Genomic DNA, 13548 nt, shown 5'->3' with positions numbered 1-13548 from the left:
CCGTGCACCACAGTGCTGTGTAATAGCCTTTTTATGCTGTATTTAGATTATATTATATTATATTATATTATATTATATTATATTACTAGCCCGAGCTCATCTCCTCCCTTACCAGCAGAACAAATCTCTCTCTGTCTCTAGGTCCTCATTCATAAATGATAACAGAGCCACACCTACACTAAAATGGTTAATAATTCAATGAGGTTGCACATGTGAGCACCTGGGTGTGCCTAACATGAGAATGGGTCAATAAATATTAGCTACTACTCCTATTGTAAGGATCTGATCTTCTTTTTTCTTTTTTCACCCCATTTCAATACCCTCCCTTAGATTGCTATACCGGGGATTATTTTCTTTTCTTTCTATTTTTCTGCATCTTCATAATGAACATGTATTATTCCTAAGATTAAAAATATTTTTTATCCTGAGATATTATCCTAAATCGGAGCATGTTTGCTGAGTCTTTCTCAGAAGAAATGCCTGGGGTGGATTTATCTCCAGAACACAGCGCCCGTAAGCGCCATGTTTCTGCGCTGAGTCATTTACTGACCTTAACGTCACTTCGTGTCTCTGATAAGCCACACAGGGCCTGTGATCGATCATTTTAATGTAGAATTATCACAGGTGTTTGCCCCATTTCCTTTCTCCGTGAAACACCATCTAGAGAGCACTCTGACACTGCGTTAAATTCCCAACCGTGCCTTTACGTTATAGTTCCTAAGGTGGCCATTGTGTATGATTAAGCCTGTACATAAATATTTGATGTGGTGCCAGACAGGGGTCACAGCGCAGGGCATTGGCAGGCAGACTAAGCCCAGAACACCTATCACAGCTGTTAGACCCTGTGTTCCGACCTTTTAGCCCAAGGATGGCAAGGGGACTGCTCCAGTGCCTCTCCAAAGTTCCCAGACAAGAATTAGCAGAGGAAAGGTGCTGGTTTAACCTGGGACTGGTCTGGGAGGCCCCCCCAAGGAAGACAGTGTCCCCCAAGTTGTCACACGTAAGCAGTGAACAGTGAATGGGGCGACAGTGGGGTACAGCCCAACAGCCTGGGCTCCTGGGCTGGGGACCTGCGGTCGAGCCTCGAATGGACACAGGCAAGCCAGGCAGCCCCGTGGCCCAGACCACAGTTGCTGAGCATATCCGCGACCTGAAAATGACAGGCTGGGCTCCAAATGCTACCATTTCATGATTGTAATACAGATATGGGTCACAGATGTGCCAAGGGCCGTGAGAGTGGCTTTTGTGAGCAGGTCACAACACACAGACTTGGGACAGCCGAGTCATCATCTGCTCTGTGCCTCACTGAGACTCGCTGAATCATGGATCACAGAGACCTCGGCCTTGGGAGCTGCCATCTGCTTGTTTCGTGTCTGTGGAGATGGTATTAGTGGTGGGCTTTACAGGGACTGTCTGGTGTTGGATGTAACAGTTGACAGGATGTTATCACTAAAACAGGACCCTAAGCAGCCCACTTCCTCCCTCTCTTGCTTCAAGTTTAGGAACTGGTGATCCCTTTCCCACCCACACGTGGACACAGAATCACCCATCACCTGCCACCAGTCTCTGCAGGTGCAGATGTGGGGACCCCCTGCCTAGCATCATTGACTAAGTTCCTGTGAGCCACACAGGCATCTTCCTTCCTCATCCTTCCCTGGCCGGCAGATTGGGACAGAGAGGGGGTCGCACATGCCCTCGTTAAGTTCACATGGGACCAATGGCCACATGACATTTGTGGCCCCGGCACGAGGCGCAGAACAGATATTACACATCTATGCGGTGAGTCCCTTGCTGGCCTGTCGAGCACGCACTAACCAACAGCCCCGGCAGCTCTGCTCCCAACAATAACCAAATAATGAACCAAACATAGAAAAGAACCTCTCCTTTCATTCAGCGAACAAACCCACAAAGTGCCGGGTGCTGAGCCAGGCACGCGCTCCTCCTGCAGAGCTACCGTCAGGGAGGAGAGAAGGCTGTCACTGTGCAAGGGGCCCAGGGAGTCTCTACACAGAGTGGGGAGGGCACTGGGACCACTGAGGCAAAGGATGCCACTTGGCTCCTTAAAGGGCCAGCAGGAGCGGGGCAGGAGGAGGTCATGAAGGAATAGGTCACCCCGCAGAGAGGCCAGCATGTACAAAAGCATCAGGCATGACAGAGCGCCCTGCTCAGGACAGACACATGGGTGCCTGCCCAGGACAGATGGTAGGGGTTAGCCTAAAGGTGTGTTTGAAGGCCGGGTCACAGATGGCCTGAGCAGGGGGAGCTAAGGAGCTTGAAATTTACCCTGAACTCTATGGGGAAATACTGAAACCCTTTCACAAGTTCAAGCAGAGCATCAGTGCAGAGGCTGTGCTGGCGGAGGACTTCCCTGCCCACAGAAAAGCCAGATAACCCCTCACTGCCCAGCCAGGTCCCAGAGGCACGTGTCCCCACCCAGCCCCCACCAAGGGTTTCTGTTCTACCTCAAAGCTTAACAAATAATTTTAAATTTGCATTCTGTTGCTAATCTGCCTGTCTGTGCCAGGTACTCAAAATGACTACCTCCCTTAAAGCCACAACATAAAACCAAGGCACTCCCTCTGAAACTACCACATGGGACTCTGAAACTCTCCTTCGAAAAAGGAAGGGCAAATGAAAACTATGAGTTTCTAAATGTATGAAGAATTGCCAAACGCAATGAAAATATTTTGCAGTCACCATCACATCCTCCCTCAGCTTCATTAGACATAAGCCACAAAGGAGGGCCACTCTCCTGACTCCTTTTATTTGTATTGAAAAGGAAATTCTTAAAGCAGCAACCAAATAAAGGCTGAGTTGTTACAGCCCTAGAATCCATGCGGCTGAGTTCTATGGAGAACAAGAACCCTGGAGATGAGCCGAACTGCGTTCTGTCCCCATCGTGCCAACACCAAGCGCTCAGGGAGATGACGAACCGGATGCTAACTGTGGAGTCTGGATGTCCTGGAGGCCGTTATAGGGGCTGGTCAAATAAACTTCCAGCACAGCTAATAGGGACACCCTGTATTTTTAATAGTCTCTTTGAGGCCCCACCCCCTTTAGACAGCCTGTTCCCTATGGCTCTTCCACAAGCTCCCCAAGGATGGCCTTCTCTGCTCTGCTCCCAGTTACTCCAGCCCCTATCCCCGGCACAGGCCCTCGTGGCACAGACACCAGCGACCGCCTGAGTGACACGCACCCGAACATGGCGACCAGCAGGTTGACCAGCAGGATGTTGGTGGACAGCATGTAGATGCACACGAGCGGGATGGTGATCCACTCAGGGAACCGTGGTAGGTTGTGCTCGTCCAGCTCCACGCACAGCGGCTTGGACTCGTTCCCAGTGAATGTGCAATGGGAAAAGTCATACGTGGTTCCTGAGGATGTGGAAACCAAAAGGTAACGTGAGGACCCCTGGAGGGGCCAGCCCAGGGGACACAAGATGATATGGTCTCTACCATGTATTGAGCACTAAGGTGGACATAAAATTCTGTTCAGGAGCAAAGCAAAGCTTTTGAGGGTGGTGTTCACTCCCTGGTGTTGGCCCAACTCAGGCCATGTGCTTCCAAAACAGCCCCAAGGGTCAGAATGGGGAGCCCTGGCTCTGGAAGCAACAGCCTCCTCTCAGCTGGGCCCACCCAGGCCAAGTCAGGCTCACCATCCACATCACTGGGCACCTGGCCAAACATGGCCAGGTAGGGTTCATAGATGACCGAGCGGAAGATCCACCTCCAGCGATGCTCATTTTGCCGGAGGATCCCTTGCCTGGCCACGCCGAAGGCCATCATCCACACAGCAAAGAGGAACAGGAAGAAGAACACGTCGATCAGCTGTCAGGGGAAGACATCAGAACTAAGTCAGGATGGTGCCCAGGTGGTGGGTCTGCTCAGTTGACCACGGAGAGAACAGAGGTTTAAGGGCCTGGGGAATTAAGTCACCCAGTATTTGCTCACTGATTTTAAAAATGGCCATCATCACCTGGCTGGCATGGCTCAGTGGTTGAGCATTGATCTATGAACCATTATATATATATATATATACTTATTTATTTTATTTTATTTTTTACTTTTTTAAATGGCCATCATATCCTTTGGGTCTGGGGACATCTATTTTTGTTGGTAGGTCTCCAAACCAACTCAGCAGCAGAAGCTTTCTGAGTGAAGGACCAGCTTGTGAGCAAAGGAGAAATCCAACTTTGAAGCCCTTCTCTATCTCTCATGATTCCCACGCTCATTAAACCCTTAAATTATCACCTTCGTTTTTTGGGTTTGTTTTCTGAGAAAAACCAAAACTATCCTTATTAAACAAGAGTGCACATTTTGATTTTTTTGAAATTTTTGCACCCATATTATGACTTCATGGTGACTTGATGTCTTAGATATGCTTTGAATTAAAACCACAGACTCAAAGAACCTCCGTGTTGGAAAGGAAACTCCGGATGAGCTCATCCCAACGCCCAACTGATTTGCAGACAGAAGCAGGAGAGGTCTGGGTCATCTGGAAAACCGGCTTTGGAAAGCAACGTCGCCTTGCGTGGCTCCCTCTCTGCAGCATTATGAAAGGGCTCTTTGGTGCTTGCGCTCCACCTACACTACATGGCTATCAGATAGATGTTTCAACCCTCACTGCACTTCTCACTCCCTGCATGTCTCCAGACAAACAAAATAACCTCCTAGACTGCTGTCCGCATCAATGGGATGGATATAACAGTCCCGATCCTGCCTGTGCTCTTAGTGAATTATGAAGACTCAAATGAAAGTGCTTGGAGGAGTGTACATCTAAATTGATATCTTCATTAGCAACTCACTGAATTGTACTGCTCGCTCCTAACCATCATCTTTTGTTCAATTGCAACCCGGAAGAAGTCCCTGATGCACACACATCAAAGAAAGCAAACCTTCCTGACTGTGAGATGCAGTAGTCACTCTTGGACAAAATCCTCCTATCAACAATGAAAGGAACTCCAGCAAGAACACTGGCAACCACAGATACCCTCCATGCTTACCATCCTCTGCAGCATTATAATCTTGGGTCCTAAATTTCTGCTGACAGTAAAAATGTGGATCAACCTTAGAGTGAATATAATATAATCCAGGCAAAAAATGACTCGTCCGGAATACAGAGAGGCTTTGTTGGAAGAGTGGAGCCTGTGGGCAGAAGGGGAACAGCATTTGTGAGATACTGGCAAGACATTTCAAAGCTTTGTTTTTAAAAATAGCCAAACATGAAGAAGCAGCTGAGAGTCGGGGGTACTGAGAGTAAGTAGAGACAGACCATGGATTCCACCCACCTGTCAGTCACTGAAGACAAAGGCCATGGTCTTCTGCCCTCAGGGGCTCCAGCCGAGGCAAAGACGTCACACAAAACAGAACATTTAGAGGTCCCAGACATTCCAGTCCTTCATCCTCAGATACTATTACCGGAGCCCATTTGCAGCATTGCTACCTTCCTGGCTCAAGGATCCCAATCCCCGCTCCAGCCGAACTACCTGGGACCTGATCCTACCAGGTTTCCCCTAATGAAACTCACCTCGTTCGCACCCGATCACTGGATTCGCTACTTGCTCGCTAATGGGTGAATTGAAAGCCATATGTACTTTCTGGCTGGAATGCCCTAGAAATCATGTCCAACCAATTGTACTTCAAATGTTGGGCCCTTACTGTTCTCAAAACTGCCTGGTACTGGCACAAGAACAGACATATAGACCAATAGAACTGAACAGAGAACCCAGAAATCGACCCAAGCCATTATGCTCAATTAATATTTGACAAAGGAGGCAAGAGCATACAATGGAGTCAAGATAGTCTCTTCAATAAATGGTGTTGGGAAAATTGGACAGATACATGCCAAACAATGAAACTAGACCACCAATTTACACCATACATAAAAATAAACTCAAAATGGATAAAGGACTTAAACTAAGACGGGAAACTATAAAAATCTTAGAAGAATCCTTAGGTAGCAAAATATCGGATATATGTCATAGCAATATCTTTACTGATAAAGTGCCTAGGACAATGGAAACTAAAGAGAAAATAAACAAATGGGACTACATCAAAATAAAAAGCTTCTGCACAGCAAAAGAAACCATTAACAAAATAACAAAAAAGCCCACTGCTTGGGAGAACATATTTGCCAATGTTATCTCCGATAAGGGTTTACTCTCCAAAATTTACAGGGAACTCATACAACTTAACAAAAGGAAGATAAATAACCTAATCAAAAAATGGGCAAAGGACCTAAATAGACACTTTTTGAAAGAGGATATGCAGAAGGCCAAGGGACATATGAAAACATGCCCAAAGTCACTAATCATCTGAGAGATGCAAATAAAAATGACAATGGGGTACCATCTCACACCTGTCAGAATGGCTATCATCAACAAATCAACAAATGAGGATGCGGAGAGGATGCGGAGAAAAAGGAACTCTACTGCACTGCTGGTGGGAATGCAGACTGGTGCAGCCACTGTGGAAAACAGCAGGGAGTTCCTCAAAAAATTAAAAATGGAACTCCCATTTGACCCTGTGATCCCACTTCTAGGAATATATCCCAATAAATCAGAAACACCAATCAGAAAGGATATATGCACCCCTATGTTCATAGCAGCACAATTTACAATAGCTATGATTTGGAAACAGCCTAAGTGCCCATCAGCAGATGAGTGGATTAGAAAATTGTGGTACATTTACACAATGGAATATGACTCTGCTGTAAAAAAGGAGGAACTCTTACCATTTGCAACAGCATGGATGGCCCTGGAGAGCATTAAGCTAAGCGAAATAAGCCAGTCAGAGAACAATAAATATCACATGATCTCACTCATTTGTGGAATATAATGAATAACATAAACTGATGAACAAAAATAGAGCCAGAGGAAAAAAATATTTTAGAATATAGTAGAAGAATTCCTGTTACTTGCAAATTTTTAATAGTTCCTACAACTTTTGTGATATTATACTGTGTTAGTACAGTTTTGGTAGTATTATTATATTTAAAATATTTTTCTTGAAATACTAATGTTTATTGCATGTAAATGGCTAATTATTTTGTATCTACAATCTGGTAATAGATTTATTTTGTATATTGTGAAAAAAATAAATAAATTGGGGGCTCTTAACCTAAGCAGAAAGGGAGTTTCCTGGATGAGGAAATTGAGTTTTTACTCCCTGCAAATGATAGATCGAGCATTCACTGTAAACACCTCATTCTGGGGTACAAATATAGATCATCAGGCTCCTCTGCAAAGGGACATCGTGTGCTGCTCAAATAGAACCCGGAGTCCACCTGAAGCTATGTGGGGAGGGCAGGCCTAGGTGGACGCAGGCACAGGCAACTCGAGCCGTGGTGCTGGCTGGACCCCAATTTTTTCTCTATCCCTCGGATTGCACATTGCTTTTTGCCTTTGACCATAATTTTAGATTGGTTTTTCTAGTGTGATTGCTTTTAGACTGGAAATACACTTGTAGAGAGGAGGGTAGGCTCCATAACCAGCATGCAAGTTGAAATTGAGGGCATTTTGGAAGATTGTATGGCCTCAAATGAAAACACTGTATGATATTTAAGATCCTCATCACTTTCTACTCTTCTCAATTTCTAATTATCTCCCCCCAAGTTCTGTGAGCACACAGTGAAAAACCAGGAGGAGTCCCTTTCAATTACAGGTCACCAGGAGGGGACAGGAGAGACAGCTCTACGCTAGCATGCTGTGCCTCCGGGAAGCAGGGACAGTGGCCTTCTGGAACCACCTCTGACGGGTGGGGAACTGGCTTATCTTGGGCTTGAATGTCAAAGATCTTTCCTTTACCCTTTCTTCCAAGAGAAGCCCAACCCACCTGAAACTGGGAAAGCAGTGAGGACTACTTACCGAAATGCAATTCCTGCGATGAAATAAAAAAGGCCAAGTGTGTCCATAACATTCCACAGGTCGGTAAAATAATTCATCCCATTCATGTACCACTGTAGTGCAGAAAGGGACAGAGAGAGGACGTGAGCGGCGATCTAACATCACTGCTTCCAGATTAGCTCACATCCACACATTTTTTCAAGCTCCTTTGGAGCCAGTGATGTGCTGGGTGAGCCCTGGCACGTGCCTCATGCTGATCCAGGGGCACCAGAAGTGAGCTGTTATACACATGCTGCTGATCAACTCACCAGAAGGGACTCCTGTATCCTCACAGTTCTTGAAAATGAATGTGCAGAGAGTGAGCACATCCCATGGGGGCAGACGTGGGATCCCCGTCCACCGAGTACCATGGTGTAGGCTGTGCCCTGCACAACTCTAGAGGGTGTTCTCCATATTGTCAGCAGCGCAGATCCGTGTATTTATTGTAAGAATTTCCTAACATGTAGTAATAAAACATCTTGATTCAAAGAAACCTTTTAAAAAAAATTGCACAAATGTGCTCTATGTGGCATCTCTGAGGACAGCTGTGGCCACAGAAATAAGTGATAGGAACAGTGTGTGCCTCCCTGATCCTTTCAGCATGACTGGTATGGACCGATCCTGGCATCTTGGACCACCCAGGGATGGAGAGGGACAGGACTGTCCTTCAGGAGGCTGCATCTGGCCAGTCCCTCTGCAATCCAGGACATGGGTGGTCCTTTGACCCTTCATTCCACCATCTACTCAAAACATGATTTGAAAGCCCACAGGGCTCCACACACTTGTGCTGGGCTCCCGGGACTCAGAAACAGGGCATGAGGTGCAGTGCTGACTCTCAAGGAAGCCACAGGCCATTGGGAAGGACAGATTAACATTTTATGCTATTAATTATAGATACTTAGCACTTATTGAGCATTACAGGGTTTGCTGCTGGGCTGAGTTTTACTAACATGGACCTCCTTCTATCCTCTCAGTGACTCCATAAGGAGGCATTTTTATTCCCTCCATTTTACAGATGAAGAAACAGACCCTAAAGGGCAAATGAAATGGCCCAAGGTCACATAGATCAGTGTGGGTTAGAAAGAACTCGGGCATTGAAATATGAAGAAAGTATAATAGTCAAAGAAAGAAATGGGAGAAAGACATACAAGGAAAAACAGTAGGGGAAATGACAGGGCATGCTGGGTAGTGATGGGTGGAATAGCTGAAGTAGGGGTTACAGTTACTGGGATCTAGTAGATGTTATGATTAAAACAGGTAGACCTGGACTGGGCCAAGGTGTGCACATGCCAGCATTGGACCACTGAGCAGAGTTGTGCAGCATGTGGATGAAGTAACCCTTCCGTTCTACAGTCAACAAGGGTCAGAGCCATGAGAGGCTCTATTCAAGATTCCTAACCTCCACCTCAGGCTCTTTCTTTTGAAGGGACATCGTGTGCTGCTCAAATAGAACCCGGAGTCCACCTGAAGCTATGTGGGGAGGGCAGGCCTAGGTGGACGCAGGCACAGGCAACTCGAGCCGTGGTGCTGGCTGGACCCCAATTTTTTCTCTATCCCTCGGATTGCACATTGCTTTTTGCCTTTGACCATAATTTTAGATTGGTTTTTCTAGTGTGATTGCTTTTAGACTGGAAATACACTTGTAGAGAGGAGGGTAGGCTCCATAACCAGCATGCAAGTTGAAATTGAGGGCATTTTGGAAGATTGTATGGCCTCAAATGAAAACACTGTATGATATTTAAGATCCTCATCACTTTCTACTCTTCTCAATTTCTAATTATCTCCCCCCAAGTTCTGTGAGCACACAGTGAAAAACCAGGAGGAGTCCCTTTCAATTACAGGTCACCAGGAGGGGACAGGAGAGACAGCTCTACGCTAGCATGCTGTGCCTCCGGGAAGCAGGGACAGTGGCCTTCTGGAACCACCTCTGACGGGTGGGGAACTGGCTTATCTTGGGCTTGAATGTCAAAGATCTTTCCTTTACCCTTTCTTCCAAGAGAAGCCCAACCCACCTGAAACTGGGAAAGCAGTGAGGACTACTTACCGAAATGCAATTCCTGCGATGAAATAAAAAAGGCCAAGTGTGTCCATAACATTCCACAGGTCGGTAAAATAATTCATCCCATTCATGTACCACTGTAGTGCAGAAAGGGACAGAGAGAGGACGTGAGCGGCGTGGAAACATCACTGCTTCCAGATTAGCTCACATTTTTTCAAGCTCCTTTGGAGCCAGTGATGTGCTGGGTGAGCCCTGGCACGTGCCTCATGCTGATCCAGGGGCACCAGAAGTGAGCTGTTATACACATGCTGCTGATCAACTCACCAGAAGGGACTCCTGTATCCTCACAGTTCTTGAAAATGAATGTGCAGAGAGTGAGCACAGCCCGTGGGGGCAGACGTGGGATCCCCGTACACCGAGTACCATGGTGTAGGCTGTGCCCTGCACAACTCTAGAGGGTGTTCTCCATATTGTCAGCAGCGCAGATCCGTGTATTTATTGTAAGAATTTCCTAACATGTAGTAATAAAACATCTTGATTCAAAGAAACCTTTTAAAAAAAATTGCACAAATGTGCTCTATGTGGCATCTCTGAGGACAGCTGTGGCCACAGAAATAAGTGATAGGAACAGTGTGTGCCTCCCTGATCCTTTCAGCATGACTGGTATGGACCGATCCTGGCATCTTGGACCACCCAGGGATGGAGAGGGACAGGACTGTCCTTCAGGAGGCTGCATCTGGCCAGTCCCTCTGCAATCCAGGACATGGGTGGTCCTTTGACCCTTCATTCCACCATCTACTCAAAACATGATTTGAAAGCCCACAGGGCTCCACACACTTGTGCTGGGCTCCCGGGACTCAGAAACAGGGCATGAGGTGCAGTGCTGACTCTCAAGGAAGCCACGGGCCATTGGGAAGGACAGATTAAATATGTTTAAAATGAAACCTGGTAAAGATTGATGGGGAGGCAAGACCAAAGCCCCAAGGGAGCTCAGATAAGGAAACCACCAGAAGGCAGGAAAGCAGTGTCCTCAATGGAACAGGGTACTTTTCAGTCTTACTGAGTGATCTCACCAAGATAGGTCTGTCTGATATTCAGATATTATATTTCCTGTTTTGCAGCTGAAACCAAGGCCTGGGGGGTGGGGGTGGGGGTGAGCTAAGGAACTTGCCCAAGGGCAGACGGCCAGCAAGTGGCAGTCTCAGGAGTCTGAATCTTAGATTCCTCCCTGGACATCACCCAGCTTCTTTACTAGTAGGTCACACCGGGATCCAGCAACCCTAGTCTTGGAGGGATTAAAAAAGCATCATTGGTTTTTCAAGAAGCATTTCCTTGCATTCATTTATAAATGCAAACAGCAACGCTCTTGTACAGAGGAGGTAAGTGCATCGTGAAATCTAGCACCAAGGAGATAGAAAAATCTCCCAGGTTTGAGCAGCTTCAGTGTGGCCTTGTTTCACTGAACTTGTAGGCTCAGTAATCACATCCAGACCTCTAACCACCCATTTGGGTGGTCGCAGTGACACTGACCTCCACCCACCCAGAAACATTTGCAAGAAGAGAGTGGTTAGGACAGGCCCCACCTGTAGCACTGCTTCCCCTGGGAAACCCTGGCCCCGGGGCAGGTGGGCGACCCAGCTGCCCTAGCCCAGCTCAGCCCCTGCCCATGAGAGTCCCAAAAGCCTGGCCTGCGAGCTGGAAGAAACCCGAAGTAGATCAGTTTTGGGGTTTGGAGGCACCACCCCAGTGAGAAAACATTTTTTTAAAAATAAACAGAGGCCTCTTTTCTGAATGGAATGCCAGATATGGGCTACATTCATAAAATACTAGGGCACATTTCTTCATATCTTTCATGATTTGGGGACTCAAAGGGCCTCAAGATCACACAGTGTGCTCCACAAAGAGACGATGGGCCTTACTTTAAATGAAGAACCACAATCTGTTTAGTGGACCCAAGAGTTATTTAATGACTGTATTGGAACTTATTGACTGCCTTGGTTAAAAATTCCAACTTAGCATAGCATCATCTGCCCCTGGGTGTGCAGACATGGGGATACACTAAAGAGGACATTGTCTGACACCCAGACACAATCTAAAACAGTAACATCCTGCTTGGTTTTGATTTTTCTAACAAGTGTCCATGAGGTTAATAAAGGCTGCACCAGGCCGGCGGAACTGCCTGTTAGAGGCGTCCAATCAAATTGAGGATTCCCACTGCAGGAGCCTGAAGACAGAAGAGAAACAGCGACCCCCGGTGGCGGACTGCTTTCCTGACAAGCATCTTCCAGGCTGTGTTCTGCAGATACTCTCACAGACCACTAAACCAGAGCTGTCCTTAAAGGGCAGGGCTGCCCTTGAACCCACGCTCCTGACCCACACCATCGCCTTAATACACGGTATTGCTGAATGGACGCTGACCCATTCAAATGCCACTCATAAGAAGAAAGAGAAGAAACACGGACAAAGTTATAGGACCTCATTAATCACCCTCCGTATCAAACATCACCCAATCTGAAGGTAGACAGGATAGCTGGGGCTAGGCCAGACCCTGGGGGCCTCACTCCCCTGCCCCTCGCAGGACCCGGGAATGACTGGGAAGTGCATGCTTACCCAGCACCTCCACAGCCCACTTCCCTCCCTGAGGCTCCTCCACCTGCCCACCACTGCTCCCACCCAGTGTCCCTCTCTTGAGTACTTCACACACCTGCCAGGGCTCTTCTCCCAGCAAAACACACCTATCCTGAGTCTCCTTCCTGCATGACCCGATAAGTGACTGAGCAGTTAAATGTTCTGAATTTGTATGGACATGTTTGTGACTTAAGGGCACATTTTACTGTTACCAGTCCCTTGGGCCAACCTCCAGGTAAGTATAAGACTCTCTCTTTTAGGGTTCCCTCCTCCCCTTGACCCTGCCGATCCTCCCAGAGAGGACCTTGCCAATCATCTCTAACTGGTAGAAAGCTCTGGAAGGACAGAGATGTCTGTTGCTTCGTAGCTGTATCCAAGTCTCTAGAACAGTGCCTGGTGCTCGATAAATATTGGCTGAAAGAATGCATGAATGATATTGGTCTCTCTACATCTTCCATCTAGGCCAAGATCTGTGCTACGAAGCAACCTGGAATCAGTCCTCTCTCCAGATCTCATGGCTTCTTCAAATGCCTGGAGGAAGCAAATAGTGTCTGGACTTTCACAGCGACTTCAATGTCTTAATGTCACGGGGGAGGCAGGGTCAGGAACGAGACTAGTGGAGAAATGTTGGGAGCATGAGTGAGGGGCAGGAATGGAATGGGCCTCAGATTTGGGTGTTCCTGTGACAAGGGAAAATTTGGACACAGACATGCACACAGGGAGGATGCTCTGTGAGCCTGAGGACACAGTTCAGGTGACACCTCTACAAGTCAAGGAATCACGAAGACTGCAGCACACCCAGATTTCCCTTGCTGCCCTGCCAAGGAACTAGCCCTGCCGACAACTTGATCTTGAACTCCAGGCTTCCAGAAATAAGACAGTGAGCTTCTGTTGTAAGCACACAGCTGGTGGTACGATGTCATGGTGGCCGAGCAGACTGGTGGCCTGAGCGGACAAGCTGGACTGAGCTGTGACCCCCTAAGTCAACCCATGAAGCTGATTTGAGATCACAGAAATCTTCTGCACGTCAGCAGGCCCT

General features: G+C 47.3%; 1 protein-coding gene across 1 annotated transcript in view; it reads right to left on the bottom strand.

Annotated features, from left to right (window-relative positions):
• TRPM8 (transient receptor potential cation channel subfamily M member 8) overlaps positions 1 to 13548 on the bottom strand; it is a 58417-nt gene that overhangs the window by 19731 nt on the left and 25138 nt on the right. Inside the window, 4 exon segments of the mRNA XM_015561884.1 lie at positions 3197 to 3374; positions 3656 to 3827; positions 5003 to 5144; positions 9927 to 10018. Coding sequence (XP_015417370.1) covers positions 3197 to 3374; positions 3656 to 3827; positions 5003 to 5144; positions 9927 to 10018 — 584 coding nt within the window.

This window comes from Myotis davidii, unplaced genomic scaffold (assembly GCF_000327345.1).
Source record: "Myotis davidii unplaced genomic scaffold, ASM32734v1 scaffold370, whole genome shotgun sequence".
In the NCBI taxonomy this organism is placed as follows: Eukaryota; Metazoa; Chordata; class Mammalia; order Chiroptera; family Vespertilionidae; genus Myotis; species Myotis davidii.
This window is presented reverse-complemented; position numbering and strand designations above follow the sequence as displayed.